General features: G+C 51.8%; 1 protein-coding gene and 1 non-coding gene across 4 annotated transcripts; one reads left to right on the forward strand and one right to left on the reverse strand.

Moving 5' to 3' along the window:
* Positions 1-1,338: 1,338 nt before the first annotated feature.
* On the reverse strand, positions 1,339-1,441 carry LOC131515593 (U6 spliceosomal RNA). Its single transcript, XR_009263653.1, has one exon. It is a non-coding gene; the product is annotated as a U6 spliceosomal RNA (small nuclear RNA).
* A 6,415-nt stretch (positions 1,442-7,856) lies between these two features.
* MYMX (myomixer, myoblast fusion factor) lies at positions 7,857-12,080 on the forward strand. 3 transcript variants are annotated; one of them, XM_058734119.1, is made up of 3 exons: positions 7,857-8,110; positions 10,475-10,661; positions 11,295-12,080. In XM_058734119.1, exon 3 carries the CDS (start codon positions 11,309-11,311, stop codon positions 11,561-11,563), a length of 255 nt encoding a protein of 84 aa, XP_058590102.1. In that variant the 5' UTR covers positions 7,857-8,110; positions 10,475-10,661; positions 11,295-11,308; the 3' UTR covers positions 11,564-12,080. The 3 variants fall into 3 exon arrangements, with proteins under 3 accessions (XP_058590102.1, XP_058590103.1, XP_058590101.1); XM_058734120.1 differs by lacking the exon at positions 10,475-10,661; XM_058734118.1 differs by lacking the exons at positions 7,857-8,110; positions 10,475-10,661 and adding an exon at positions 10,702-10,820.
* The last annotated feature ends 3,872 nt before the right edge of the window (positions 12,081-15,952 follow it).

Genomic DNA, 15,952 nt, shown 5'->3' on the forward strand with positions numbered 1-15,952 from the left:
CAGAGAAAAAGCCTAAGAGGTTGGAGAGACCAACTCAGGCATACCTTAGAGATAGTGTGGGTTCTGTTCCAAACACTACAACAAAGCAAGTATTGCAATAAAGTAAGTGAAATGAATTTTTTGGTTTCCCAGTGCATATAAAAGTTAGGTTTGCACTATACTGTAGTCTCATAAGCGAGCAATAGCATTATGTCTAAAAAACAATCTTTTTAATTTAAAAAATGAAGTTTATTTATTTATTGAGAGAGAGAGAGAGAGAGAGAGAGAGAGAGAGAGAGAGAGAGAATCCCAAGCAGGCTCTGCACTGTCATCACAGAGCCCGATGTGGGGCTCAAACACACAAACGGTGAGATCAGGACCTGAGCCAAAACCAAGAGTCGGACGCTTAACCGACATAGCCACCCAGGCACCCTACAATGTGCATATCTTAATTAAAAACTAATTTATTGCTGGGTCACCTGGGTGGCTCAGTCGGTTGAGCATCTGACTTCGGCTCAGGTCACAATCTAGCGGTCCGTGAGTTCAAGCCCCACGTCAGGCTCTGTGCTGACAGCTCGGAGCCCGGAGCCTGCTTCAGATTCTGTGTCTCCCTCCCTCTGCCCCTTCCCCACTCATGCTCTGTCTCTCTTTGTCTCTCAAAAATGAATAAATGTTTAAAAAAATTAAAAAAAAACTAATTTATTGCTAAAAAGAAATGCTAACCTTCATCTGAGCTTTCAGCAAATCAATCTTTCTGCCGGTGGAGGGTCCTGCTTCCTTGCTGATGGCTGCTGACTGATCAGGGTGCTGGAGGCTTGAGGGTTATGGTGGCTGTGGCAGTTTCTTAAAATAAGACAACGGTCAAGTTTGCCACATCCATTGACTCTTCCTTTCACGAATGATTGCAGCATGTGCTGCTGTGTGATAGCATTTTCCCCGCGGTAGAGCTTCTTTCAAAACTGGAGTCGGTCCTCTCACATCCTGCCGTGGCTTTATCAATTATATTTACATAAAATTCTAAAACTTCTGTTGTCAGTTCATCAGTCTTCACAGCCTCTCCACCAGGAGCAGCTTCTGTCTCAAGAAGCCACTTTCTTCAGGGACGCCCGGGTGGCTGAGTTGGTGGCTGAGGGGGCCCGGGTGGCTTTGGCTCAGGTCAGGATCTCATGGTCCATGAGTTCGAGCCCCACATCAAGCTCTGTGCGGACAGCTCAGAGCCTGGAGCTTGCTTCAGATTCTGTGTCTCCCTCTCCCTCTGTCCCTCCCCCACTCACACTCTGTGTGTGTGTGTGTGGGGGGGGGTGTGTCTCTCTCTCTCTAAAATAAAATAAAAATTTTTTAATTCTTCCTAACTTCTATTAATGTTGATTTTTTTTCAAGATTTCACATATCATCCTTCCCAGGGGCCGTGCTAATCTCTGTACTGTTCCAACTTTAGTAAATGCGCCTGTGAAGCAAGCACCTATTACTGTTAATATTTTGACCTCTTCCCATGAATCACAGATGTTCCTTTTTTTAATATTTATTTATTTATTTTGATAGAGAGAGAGAGAGAGAGAGAGAGAGCACGCACACAGAAGAGGGGCAGAGAGAGAGAGGGAGAAAGAGAATCCCAAGCAGGCTTCATGCTGTCAGCACAGAGCCTGGCTTGGGGCTTGATCTCATGATCCATGAGATCATGACCCGAGCCAACATCAAGAGTCAACTGACGGAACCACCCAGGCATACCTGTATTTCTCTCTTTTTTTTTTAAGTTTATTTCTTTATTATGATAGAAAGAGAGAATCCCAAGCAAGCCACACCCTGTGAGTGTGTGAGCCTGATGTGGGCTCGAACTCACAAACCTTGAGATCATGACCTGAGCCGAAGTCAGACGCTCAATTGACTGAGTCACCCAGGCGCCCCCGTCTGTATTTCTTAAATAATAAGACTTGAAAGGTAAAAGGACTCCTTGATCCAGCTACTGTAGAGTGGATGTTCTGTCAGCAAGCACGAAACATTAATCTCGTGGTGCATCTTTTTTTTTTTTAATTTTTTAACATTTATTTTTGAGAGACAGAGAGATAGGCCACAAGACAGAGAGAGAGAGAGAGAGAGAGAGAGGAGAGAGAATCCAAAGCAAGCTCCAGGCTCTGAGCTGTCAGCATAGAGCCCAACGCGGGGTTTGAACTCAGCAGCCGTGAGATCATGACCTGAGCGGAAGTCAGACACTTAACCGACTGAGCCACCCAGATGCTCCTATATTTTTAAATTTTTTTTAATGTTTATTTATTTTTGAGACAGAGAGAGACACAGCATGAGCAGGGAAGGGGCAGAGAGAGAGGGAGACACAGAATGTGAAGCAGGCTCCAGGCTCTGAGCTGTCAGCTCAAAGCCCAACGCGGGGCTCGAACTCACGAACTGTGAGATCATGACCTGAGCCGAAGTCAGACACTCAACCGACTGAGCCACCCAGGCGCCCCTGCTCCTATGTTTTTACATAGGTATGTATCTACAAAAGTATATACTAATGCTCATATATTTAAAATTTTTACATAGGGGCACCTGGGTGGCTCAGTCAGTTTATTTTGGCTCAGGTGATGATCTCACGGTTCATAGGATTGAGCCCCACATCAGGTTCCGCACTGACATCGTGGAGCCTGCTTGGGATTGTGTGTATGCGTCCCTCTCTCTCTGCCCCCTCCCCTGCTCTATTTCTCTCTCTCAAAATACATAAACATTTAAAATAAAATAAAATAAAATTTTTACATAAATTATATAATTTGGCTCATAACATTTTTCCACTTGGCTTTATCTTATTCAACATCATGTTTTGACACGTATCCCTGTTGATACATGAGAGTTAGTGCACTCATTTTATCTGTTGTATGGTATTCCATTTTATGATGAAGGTGATTTTTCTTTTCTTTTTAAAAAAAAAACAAAACAAAGATTTCGGGCACCTGGGTGGCTCAGTTGGTTAAGCGTCGGACTTCAGCTCAGGTCACGATCTCAAGGTTCATGGGTTCGAGCCCTGCGTCAGGCTCTGTGTTGACAACTCAGAGCCTGGAGCCTGCTTTGGATTCTGTGTCTCCCTCTCTCTCTGCCCTTCCCCTCCCCCCCCACATAAAATAAATATTAAAAAAGGGATTTTATTTTTTTACTTTTTTTTTTTTTTTTTAGAGAGAGAAAGACAGAGGGGCATAGGGGCAGAGAGAGAGAGGGAGAGAGAGAATCCCAAATAGGCTCCATGCCATGTGTGCAGAGCCAGACATGGGGCTCAATCTCACAAACTGTGAGATCGTGACCCGAGAGGAAAGCAAGAGCATCCAGCTCTTGAGCCACCCCAGGGCCCCTAAAAGATTTTAGGTAATCTCTACACCCGATGTGGGGCACGAACTCATAACCCCAAGATCAAGAGTCACATGTTCCACTGACTGGGCCAGCCAGCCAGGTGCTCCAAAGTTGACTTTTCTGTTCTCCTATTGGTGGACATTGGTTGTTTCTGTGTGTTTTGTTGTTGTTGTTGTTGCAAAAAGCATCAACGGATATCCTTGCACACATCTCCCTATGCACATTTGTGGACATTTCTCTAGAGTTCCACCTGGAAGTAGGACTGCTGGATTCCAGGGAAATGTGTGTTTCGAGCTTCACCAGATATTGCCAAAGTGCCTTCTAAAATGATGGTGCCAGGGTGCCTGGGTGGCTCAGCCGGTTGAGCGTCTGACTTCAGTTCAGGTCATGATCTTGCAGTTCATGGGTTCGAGCCCCGCGTCGGGCTCTGTGCTGACAGCTCGGAGCCTGGAGCCTGCTTCGGATTCTGTGTCTCCCTCTCCCTCTGCCCTCCCCGACTCGCGCTCTGTCTCTCTCTCTCTCTTTCTCAAAAATAAATAAACATTTAAAAAAATTTAATAAAAAATAAATAAAATAAAACATGCCTATTAGCTCTCTCTTCATCTACTTCTCAGAGATGCAGAACGGTAACCCTTTCAGATACCGTTTGCAGTTCCCCCTATGCTGGTGTAGATAAGTAACTTTTCACACGTATGGGTCACTTGTGTCTCCTTTCCAGGAAATGACCTGCTCGTGACCTTTGTTCATTTTCCTTGTTGTTATTGCGGTTTCCTTGTTGTTGGTGCTGTTTTCTTATTGATTATAGAAGTATTTTGTTTATGACGGATACCAAATCGTTTCCAGGTATGTGGGTTGCAAATGTCTTCTCCCCGTCTGGGAGGGACGGTCTTGTCATTTTGTTGTGAGTGTCTTGTGTTAATTGAAAGTTTTTGAATTATTATTGAAGCTGGGTGATTGATACGTGGGAGTTCGTCATACTATTATCTCTACTTTTGTATAATTGTGAAGATAACACAAAAAGTTTATAAAACTCTATGACACAAATAAGCGTCTACTATCCCAAATTCCTAAAGATCAGCTCCTATATTATATAGTTTTACTTTCCACATTCAGATCTCTAATGCTACTGGGATATATTTCTGTAGTTGGTACAGCAACAGGTCAACACTTATCTTTTCCTCATGGAGGGCCAACTGTCCCAGCCCCATTTCCGACCCTGTGCTCCAACCCCGTCCCTTCTCCTCTGAGCAGAAACTCCCCCTCTGCCCCATATACTCTGGGGTCTGTTTCTAAATTCTCTATTCTGTTCCTTAGCCACTGTGTCTATGTTTGCATTTTGCCACACCGTTTTAATTCCCATATTATTAGATTGGCCAGAGTAGTATCTGTAGGGCCAGATTGGTATCCTTTCTTCTTTTTCTCCTTGGTCCTTTTTTCTTCCACATGCATTTAAGAAAAATTTTTTTAACTTTTACTTTTATTCATTTTTGAGAGACTGAGACAGAGTGCAAGCGGGGGGGGGAGCAGCGAGAGGGGGAGACACAGAATCCGAAGCAGGCTCCAGGCTCCGAGCTGTCAGCACAAAGCCCGACGTGGGGCTCAAGCCCATAAACTGTGAGATCATGACCTGAGCTGAAGTCAGATGCTTCAGAGACTGAGCCCCCCAGGCACTCCTTCCATATACATTTTTTGATCAGCTTACTCAATTCCAGAAAGGGAAGCAACCAACACTGTTGGGATCTTAATTGGAATCACACTGAATTTCCAGAGTAATGTGGGGGAGAACTAACATTTGTATAACATGATACTCTCCTGACCATTGTTACCAGGCACATTAATCCGTATGTTCAGGTCTTCTTTTTTGGTCCCTCTGTAAAAATGGTGTTTGCTTTCACCGTTAGGGTCTCACTCAGTCTTTGTTAGATTTACGCCTGGGGTTTGTGGGTTTTTCTGCTGTCCCTCCACCCATCAAATGTGCCAGGCGTGTCCTTCCCTACCTCCTACTCCTGCCTCTTGGTGCCCACCCCTCCTTCCTGCTGCCCAGGGAGCAGCTGTCCTGTGCCAACAGCTGACTTCCCTGTGAGGCGTTACCAGAGGGGTGCAGCTCACACCCCCCCACCTTAGGTCCTGTCAGCTGAGTCTGGGGAGAGTGACAGTTGTTTCAGCGGGGACAATGGGCCGCATTCTGTACAGGCTCCTCTCTGGGCCGCCTTCCCCCTGGCCACAGCAACTGTTCTTGCGGATAGGGTAGGGTCCCACCTGTCAGCTCTACTCTTTCCGGCAACGCTCAACTCCCTGACCCATTCCTCCATGCCTGATAAGCATGTCTAATATGTGTCCTCCTGCCTGGCTGCCTGGTCATGAGCCTATCCTGGCCTGGAATTGGTGGGCAGAAGAACGGACGGTGGTCACGGGTCATGGGTCGTGGGACTGTCCCCTCCCAAGTGCATAATCTCTTACCTCAGTGGTGCTGCAAGTACCCGAAACTTTCTCCCAGGCCTCAGAGCCTCACAACGGCCCCACTCAGACAGTTGAGTGACTATTGTCACAAGCCAAGAGGAGCTGTGCTAGGTAACAGGGCTGAACTCCCAGTGCCAGGCTGGTGCTCTGCCCTTCCCCCCCACCAACCCCGACACTCCCCACCCCTGACTGGCCTCCACACCTGCTCTTCAGCACCTGCACCCTCAGCACCCCTGCCCTTGATGAGGCGCCCCTGGCTTCTCTTCAGAACACCTGTTTGGGGGTGGGCACTGCCTTCAACTTCCCACGAATGGGGAGGCTCCAGGCCAGTGCTGATCCCCCAGAGGGGCAACAGGACAGTGAAAGATGACAGAGCCAGGGGCCGGGGCCCGAAGGAGACTTGAAAATTCCATCGATTTTTCAAGCTTTAACTGAGGCCCAGCATCCACTCTCAGTGGCTGGTCGTGAACATCAGGGTGCCCCCTAGCAGACCTTCGGGAAGCAGCCAGCTGCCCTGGCCTCAGACATAGGGTGTACTGGGAGGTAAAACCCAAATGATGAAAGGAAGGAAACTCTTGTTTACTGGACACTTTCTAGAGCCAGTTCTGGACCATGTTCTCCCATGTCTCCATCCTGTCAGAGGCAGGAGTGGTGACAATTCCCGTGTTAGAGAAGGGGGCCACCACACAGCACAGCTCCAGACGGTGTTATCCCCATCCCCACTTGTGCAGTGCACAGTCCGCTCAGGCGTCCCCGGAGGCCCTGACAGAGGGTCCCAGAGCCAGCATGTAAATCCATTCTTCACCTCTCTGTGCAGGCCGTGGCAGAGGAGGTCATGTAGTGGAGTGCTGTGGACCCCTGCATGGGGACAAGCAGAAAGGGGTGGGAAGAACGGAAGGCCCCGCGGTCCCTGGTCTCCCAAGAACCCATTAGCTATATGGGGTGCCTGGCTGGCTCAGTCGGTGAAGCGTGAGACTCTTGATCTCGGGGTTGTGAGTTCAAGCCCCATGTTGGGTGTAGAGATTACTTAAAAAAAAAACTAACTACATTGCAACTCTCACCGCCGCGCCCCCCCCCCCCCCCCCCCCCCGGTCTACCCAGATGCTTGTCTCACACTATCTGCTGACTCTCCGTGGATCTGTCCCGTGTCCTCGGCGGCAACTGACACAGGCCTGGCACACGGTCACTGGCACTTCGGTGCTTGTGGTTGACACGAATGGCTCCAATTACCCAAAAGCATTCTAGAGACCCCTGAGGCTCTGGGAAGAAGACCAGGGAGGAGGACTCCAGGGGTCACAAACTTCACAAGTTGGCCCTCAGATCCTGTTTTGTTTTTTTAATTGACTTTAAGGAACAGGAGGTTTGGCCAGTTTCCTCAAAGTTTCTGGCCTCTTCCCAACAGCAGAGGGTGGGGGGCAGAGGTGAGGGTGGTGCAGGCAGGATCCATTACACAAGGCTAAATCAGGAACTGGGAGGAATTGCTCTGTGGTAGCTCCGTTGCCAGAGAGGATGGTTATCTTTCCAGGAAAGGCTGAGGAAATCCTTAGCAGCGCCCCTGCTTTTCTGCCTTGGAGAAAATGTCTGGGGCAGGCTGATGGGCATAGGGAAGGATTAATCCAGGTGAAGGTGGGAAGGAGGTGGACAGGGGAGTTAATCCCAGGGGGTTAGGGAGTAGAGAGTAAACTAAGACTAGACCCAGGTCCTGGCAGCTGCTGCCCCTCCCCCACCTCCCTTTTCACTGCCCCCCCCCCCCACCTCTGAGGTTCCCCATTGTTACCAGAGACAACATCCTGTTTCCTTTACTTGCCTCACTGGTCTAGGTCCAAGAGTCCCTCACTATGCTGGGGGGGGCGGGGCGGAGAAGGGAGCGGGGAGATAGGGGAAGGGACGAGGACAAGGATGAGGGATGGGACAGGCATCTGACTCCAGGTCCAAGGTCCAAGGATCTCACAGCTGTAGCAACTGAGGTTGGAGGGGAAGTGTGACTTACTTGAGGTCATCAATTTCTGCTTATGCGGGTCAGTGCTTGGTTGAGACTCATGGTTCCCTCAAAATTGCATACTTCGAAGGTTCCCAGAGGGAACCATCAGGTCTGACTCCTTTCCCTTGGGTTCATGTGATTGGTTCGCCTCTCTGAAAGGCTCTCTCCAGCTTCCATGGCAAACAGGGTCTCACATCCTAAGAGTGTACGCAGATCAAAGGAGCTCTGGGGCTCAGCAGCACAGGCTCTGGACAAGCAGGTCTGAGTTTGGGACCCATCACAGAACCTTCACTGAGTCATTCTTTACATTGAAAGTTTATTGCCAAGCACTGGGGACCACCAGCAGACAAAACAGATGTAAGTCCCTACGTTCTCTGGGGTGGGGGTGGGGGGCAGCAGATAATCAGTAAGATAAGGAAGTAAAATAAAATATATAGCATGTCAGAAAATGATTTGCTGTGGAGACAAGTAAAACAGAGATTTGGATAAAGAGGGGACAGAGGAGATGGGATGAAAGGGGTGTAATTTTAAACAGGATGGATAGGTGCCATATGGGCAAAAACTTGAAAGAAGTGAGATAGAGCCCCACGTGGATACCTGGAGAAAGAGCCTTGTGGGAAGGAGAACAGTGGGTGCAAAGGGCCTGAGGCAGAACCATATCTGGCACAGTTAAGGAGCAGCAAGGAGGCCAGTGTGGCTGGAGCAGAATGAGAGAAACAAGGATAGAAGTTGAGTCAGGAAGTTAGGTGAGGTCAGACCACCCAAGGCTTTGTAGGTTGCGATTAAAGCCTTTGGCTTTAACTCTGAGATGGGAGCCACTGGACTGTTTGTGCAGAAAGAAGACAGGATCTGATTTATGGGTTTTTTTTTTTTGTTTCGTTTCAAGCACAAATGTACTTAAAACAGCGCAAAGCCCATGCGGGGCTTGAACCCATGACCCTGAGATCAAGACCTAAGCTGAGATCAAGAGTTGGATGCTTAACCAACTGGGCCACCCACGCACCCCTGAGCCATCGTTCATGAAAATCATCCTGGTCACTGTGTGGAAAAGAGAAGCAGGAACCACCAGTTAGGAGGCAACTGCAGTAATTCAGGTGAGAAATGATGAATGCTCAGATAAGGGTAGTCACGGTGACATCAGTGAGAGGTGGTGAGATTCTGGATATTTTGAAAGCAGAGGTGCCAGAATTTACTCATATGGGTAGTGAACTGTGACGGGAAGAGAGAAGGTCAAGATAACGTCCAAGATTTCGGCCAGAGGAACTAGAAAGTTGCAGTTGTCATTTACAGAGATGGGCAAGCCTGAAGGAGGGGCGGGTTTGAGGGGAGATCAGGCCATTTATCTGTGGTAGGACTCTGGCTAAGTGAGCCACTCTGAACCTCGGTTTCTTCATCTGTACAATGGTTATAATAGCTCTCCTGCAGAGTGTGTGGTGCCTGAATGGGGTGTCTCTTGATCAGACGGAGGCCCCCAAATGTGGAGTGATGATTGGGTGGAAGCCAGTGGTGCAGGCGGTGAAATAACTCACCTGAGGCAGAACGAAGGGGAGAGAAGTTTAGTGAACACACCGCAAGGGAGCATCTGGCTGGACAGCAGAGGAGGGGCTATCTACAACAAGGCAGTGGGAGGGAGCCGCTTTTAAGGAGGGAAAGTGAGGAGGTATGGTGACAAGGAGTTTTCCCTTTTTTGGTACCTGTGCCTAGTTGTTATGGGTCAGTTAGGGCCTATGGATATTTCAGGGTGGGTGGCCTGATAGACCGGTCTGTATTCAGCCAAGTGGTCGCTGTGGCCCTTTTGTTTTGTTTTAAGTTTATTTATTCATTTGGGGCAGGGAGGGGTGCAGAGAGAGAAGGAGAGAATCTCAAGCAGGCTCTGCACGCTCAGTGTGGAGCCCCACGTGGGGCTCGAACTCACCAACCATGAGATCGTGACTTGACCAGGAGTCGGATGCTTGACCGACTGAGCCACCCAGGTGCCCCTCACTGTGGCCCTTTCTGCGTTCCATTGCTCAAGCCTGTTTGTCTAAAAGCAGCCTCCAGATAATGGTAGTAAGTAAGAAGTGAGTGAGGTCATGAGCTCACAGGATTGGCACGTGTCGGCCCATGGCCCAAGGATGACACATGACCAGCACACCTCCTCGGGCAGCAACTGGAAGGAGAGGAGGACTAAACCATAAATCTGAACTCGAGCTCCTCTCCCTGCTTCTTCCAGGCAGAAGTGGGAGGGCCTTTCTGACGGTTAGGTTTTCTTTCTTCTTAGGTGGCTTTAGAGATGGTGATGATGCTAATGGAGGCTGGTGATGGAATGTCGATAACTGTTCCCAAAGCTGTGAAGTTTACAAAATGCTTTCATGGCCATTCTCTCTTCTGGGTCCAGAAAGGCAAAACGTGTACCCATTTTACGAAGTAGGAGGATGTGGTATTCAAAAACAAAACAACCCCAGGTTGTCTCTGTATTTCGCTAGCTCATGAGACTTCATTTCGTGTTGGGCGAAAGTGAGTGAAGAGGGTCCTAAAGTGGCTGGGAGTGTCACCGAGCTGTGTCCAACTGTCAGATGGACTGTGACCTCACTCCTCTACCCCCGGTGCTTGCCCACGTCCTGCCGTCCTGTTCTCCCTGTTTCGGTCACTCCCTGCCATAGCATGCCTGGCGTGTCTGGGCTGCAGCCTTCCCGCTTCTGAGGTTTGGGCAAGTGGGTCTCTTACATCGTTCCATTCCAGGTACTCCCAGTTACTGAGACAACCGTGGAGGGGACTAGAGACCAGAAAAATCAATGCGCCGACAGTCACACCCTTAGAAAGCACAGTCTGGGTTCCAACTCTGAAGTCTACACCCAGCAGGAAAAATTCCTGCATGTGCTCCTTCTACTTCTTCCGAGCCAGCTGCCCCCTGCCCTCAATATACCAGGTGCCAGAACACAGCTGTCTCTTCATTAATCCCCCCCACCCAGGCAAGCGGTCCTAGGGTGGGGCTGAACTGGGTGGGGCCGCCGTGTAGGGTCCAGGGAGGCTGTGCCCCTGCAGGCAAATTCAGCCAGAGACTGATTCTGAGCAACAGTTCTGACTGGTGAGAGCTGCTGCCCGGTGGGGTTGGGGGGGGGGGGGGTTGGGAAGGTAGGAAGTGTCAGGTCTGGGTGGATCAAGGGGCCTCGGAGGAAAATTTACAATTGCCTAGGGAAGAACTCCTGCTGGGTTGAGACTGAGGATGTGCTTGAGGAGGGGTGGAACTGACTTGGGGGGGGGGGATGTCCAGGGAACTAGAGGAGCCCCTGGAGACTGGGAAGGGCAAATTGTGGGTCCTAGCCTCAGTTTTGCTCTTGCCTTGGTTCAATGTGTCCATCTGCACTGTGGTAAGAACCTTCCTGCCCCAGCTACCTTGCCAAGAGAAAGGGCTTCTGGAAAGCAAAAATGACCCAGGAATTGAAGTGGGGGGAGCATGAGGGTATAAACTGGAGTGGGGGGACACCTGCCCACCCCAGTTTTTGCCAGGTGAGGAGGGAGCAGGAAAGGGGCAAGCTTAGAGTCTGGATTGCTTTCGCAGTCGCTGACCCAGCCATGCCCGCTCCACTGCTCCCACTGCTGCTTCGAACCCTGATGTCCCGCTTGCTGCTGCCTGCCACCCGCCTGGCCCGCCGGCACCTCCTGCCCCTCCTGCGCCGACTGGCCCGCCGCCTGGGCTCGCAGGATGTTCGAGAAGCTTTGCTGGGCTGTCTGTTGTTCATCCTCAGCCAGAGCCGCCCTGCCGACGCTGAGGAGGTCTCCAGAGTGGCTGGCCAGGAGAGGAGGGAGAGGCTAGCTCCCCCAAAATGAGGCTGCGATCCCTGATATTGGCTGTGTCATCAAAAGCCATTCTTTTGGAGCAAGACAGTCCTGGCACCACCACTGAGCACAGCCTACCCACTGTGCAGAAGACGCGGTGGGGGACTGAGCACAAAGAGGGGTCTGACCAGGAATGCCTCCCCACTCCCAACAGGAATGACTGGAAGGATACCCAGCATCTAGCAGAAAACTGATCTTACGCGACCCTGCACTCCTCCTTCCAAGACACCTTTCCTAATCGCATCTGGGCTGGGAGGGGAAAGGGGGGGATGAGGGGAGTGACTCTGCTCCCCCACCCCCATCCCGGGCAAATGGGAACCTGAGTTCCAGTGAGGGACAGTCCTCACCCATGGATAACTGACAACTTATCTGAGAGGGGAGATTTTAACCCAGACAGTCTGTCCTTCAGACTCAGGATTTTCCTTCAAATAATAGAACCTTGATTTGGTCAGTCTTGCCCCAAAGCCCAGCACGCAGCAGGTGCTCAATAAATATCTGCTCATTTGAATTCGTGGGATACCATTGAAAATTGTGTCACCCATGCTCCTACACTGAAAAACAGTCTAACGTGGCCAGGGGGTGGGAGGGGGAAAACCACTCCCGGCTCCCTTTTGCTTCCTATTCCATTGTCCTGCAGTCCTCATCTCCTGGAGATCGTTTCTCTTGCGCAACTTCAGTATGTCACCCCGTGACCCAGCAGTCCTGGGTCCGATTTAGAGGTCTGGCCGGCCAGCTCAAGGTAAGAAGGAAAACTTCCTCGGGCCGCTCACCTAGCGGCGTGGGAAGAGGGAGATTTGTTTGCTAAGGGGCCCTGCCGGCAGCCACCCAGGGGAGCAGAGCAAAAATGCTTCCTGAGGGGCACTGTGCCTTTTAAGAGATCTGGGCGGTTGGGAGTGGAGGTGACCATGGGCATTCACCTCATTATTTCCTCCTCCCCAAAGAGCAGCCCCTAAGGGGTCAAATCAGAGGTGTCCGATTCATTTGCTTTCAGCCTCCGGGTAATTTGCTTATTGTTCCCAAGCAACAGTCCTCCCTCCCACCTCCCTCCCTCCGCGAGTCTTAGGCTCTAGGTTGGGGGGGGGGGTGGATAGTGAGGGATGCGGGCCCCTCTCAGGATCCCCGTACGGTCCCCACACCAGTCTGAAGTTCGGCCCCTGGGAAGAAGTGACGCTAGAGCTGTGCGCCCCCACTCCAGCCCCGCGGGACCTTCCGCCGGACCCCCACCTCCCCACCCCTCTCGGCACCATATGCTTCCTCTTGGCGCCCTCAAAATCAGAGCACGTGCTCGCCCCTCTCGGGAAGGCGACCTGGGGGAAGGGGGCTTCAGCCCGTGGTCCCCTAACCTCGTTCCCCTCTGGGGTCAGGGGCACCTTTTCTCTCGCCTGTTCCCGGCCTTCCCTGCGGCCGGCCTCGTTCGCCCCGGAGTGGCGGAGTGGCGCGGCGCGAGGAGGGACGGAGCAGGCCGCGGAGTGCGGGGCGGTAAGCCGCCGGGGTAGCCCGTTGCAGCCCGTCTCCCGCCCGGCAAGAGGCCGGTGTGACCCGGCGCGGGCCGCGAGCTACGGCCACGGCCCCAGCCCCGAAGTAAGGAGGCCACGAGGGGGACCCGGGCCAGGGGATTTCCGTACCGCCCCCCCCCCCCCCCCACTCCCGGCTCCCAACCGGCAGGACTGCGGGGAGCGGAGGCGGGCCTCCAGCGCAGTGGGGCGGGGTCTGCGCGGTTCCCACGCGCCGCGCCGCCAGGGCAGGGACAGGTGCTGGTGCGGCCCTAGTTGGGGGATATCAACCGTGTCGGAATCTGCGGTTTCCAGTACAGGGGAGCCTTTAATCAGACTTGGAAGGCCGCCCCCACCACGACTCTTCTTCCCCACCCCTGCCGCCCTAACCGTATACAGATGCCCCCAAGGTCAGAGACCTGCCCGGAGCAAAGGGTAGGGGGAGAGGCCCGAGAAATTAGTCTGAGACGACCAAGCCCAGACCTAGTGAACCTCAAATCTTAAACCCTGACCCTCGTTCCCATCCTGGAGTACACACACCCACTAGGAAGGCGAGGGAAGTGAGAGGGCTGGATTCTGTATCTTAAATGTTTGTTTGTTTAAGTTTTTATTTACTTTTTGTGGGGGGTAGGGGCAGAGAGAGGGGGGGACAGAGGATCTGAAGAGGGCTCCCCGCAGACAGCAGAGAGCCAGTGGTAGGGCTCAAACCCACCAACCAGGAGATCATGACCTGAGCTGAAGGTAGACACTTAACCCACTCAGCCACCCAGGAGCTCCTGTATTTTAAATGTTGATGTTTGGTTCATCATAGATTTTTTTGCATTAACTTTGATTTTTTTAAAGACTACAGTAAAATATTATTTATCTTGATTCCTGAATTTTTTGGAGTCAAGTCCCTTAAAATTTGCAGTCAAGTGCCTCATTGGCCTCTCTCTAGTCCCAACCCTGCCACAAGGGCAGGGACAGAGAGTCACAAACAACAACTGAGAACGCACAGTCATGAGACAGGTGCTGGTGACAAATAGCCAAGCCAAGCAAACACGCTTCCAGCAAACACAGATGGACACAGGGCTGGGGAAAAGAGGGCTGTGTGTGAGATGGTGGGGCAGGCTTGGGGCCTGGAATGGGAGGATGGAGTCTGGAGCTACGGACAGTCTCAACTAGAGTGGAGTATAGGGTGGGGGTGGGGGTGCAGCTGACTCAGCCCTTCCTACCCTACTTCTGTTGTCAGTGACCCAAGGGAACTCAGGGAGGGAGAAAGCCCTAAGACTGGGCAGAAGGCGACAGGACTGGCTGGGCCTGACCAGAAAAACTCCCAGTACTGACCAGTGTGAGTTGGGGCCCTGAGGATGTCCAGCAGAGGGCCCTGGCACCCAGCAACCATCTCTGGCCAGGGAAGTAGCCCCGAAGGGGCGTGGATGCTGGCTGGGGGCCCAGGCAGGGTGATTGCCAGATGGGCTTCTCTCCAGCAATAACAGCCCTGGCTGTTGCCATCTAGTGAGCAGGCCAGGCCTCAGCGGGGGTGGGGAGAGGAAACAGCCTTCCACTGTCTGGCCTGGGACCCTCACCACTTCCCTCCAGTTTCTTTCCACTTCCAGCCCCCTCTGCACACAACTCCAGCCACTGGCTACCAGCCTGGCCATGCCTGGAGGGTCTGTCTGACCACTAAGGCCTGCCACCCCCACAGGCCCAAAGATGGGAAATGAAGGTGGGAGAGAGACAGGGGCCAAGGAAGAGGGGAGAGGAGGGCTGGGAGAGGAAGAGCGAGAGACTGGACAAACACAGGATGGGAATGGGGGTGGGTAGACCCAGACATGAAGCTGCCCTCAAGCCGTGGGGCAGTGCCTAAAAAAACACCACCCTACCCATCTTCCTGCCCTCTGTTTGGTTAAGGCTGGGGGATGATGGTGTGTTATGTCTCTGTGAAGCACAGAGCCAGGAGGCTGAGAACATTCCTTCTGGAGTAGCTTGGGGACAGGTCACTGATCCTAAGTAGAAAAGCTACCCCTCCTCTCAGGGCCCAGTCTGTTCTCTGGCAAGAAGGTGACTCTACCTTATTCTTATGATGGTAGTATGCTAATTGTTAATTAGTGTCCAAAGCTTCTTCAGGGGACGAGTCTCTTGGGTAGTTGGGGAGGGTGGGGTATGCTGGACTGGATTTTCTGTCTTCACACCCTTCCAGCCTTCAGATTGTCCTCCAGCACTGAGGGCAGCTATAGGGGCCGTATTCTCCTTCCCCCAAATTTACTGACCAGCAAAATGGGAGAGAATCATTCTGCCTCCCTTGGAGGTACAAGAAGGACTGACCACCCAGCATGCCCACCCCCTTCCTCAGCCAGTGGAGGATGTGGGGCTCCGCAAGGCTTGGCCTTTGCCTCTGAGTATCGGGTCCATAGGATTCACGCAGGATGTAAGGCTATTCTGGGCTTTTTCTCTTACCATCTCCAACTGTTCCTCAGCGTTTCCAAAGTTCTGGATTTAGAAAAAGTGAACCTCGAGGGGCCTACAGACCTATGCCACTACCCCTTCCCCCGCAACCCCCACAGAGACACACATCCCCCTCCTTATCACAGTTGAGGGTGGCACAGTGTTTGTGTGTGGGTGTTCAGGTCTGTGTGTTAGAGGTGGGAAAACCCACCATTCAGGTCACTGATTATACTGATTATGCAGAGGGATCCCTCCGGCATGGGGGTTGGGGGAGCAAAGGAAAGGAAGAAAGTGGCACTGAGAAGGGAAGAGGCCCGCGCAGAAAAGGAAAAAAAGTGCAGTGTAGGAGAAAGTGGCGTGGGAGGGGTTCGGGGAGTTATACCGGAACATCTGGGATGGAGTATGGACGTGAAGGCGTCCGGACGGGTCTGAGCCGAAGGTTTGCTGCAAGGAGCGTCCG

The sequence above is a fragment of the Neofelis nebulosa genome, chromosome 6, assembly GCF_028018385.1.
Source record: "Neofelis nebulosa isolate mNeoNeb1 chromosome 6, mNeoNeb1.pri, whole genome shotgun sequence".
NCBI lineage: Eukaryota > Metazoa > Chordata > Mammalia > Carnivora > Felidae > Neofelis > Neofelis nebulosa.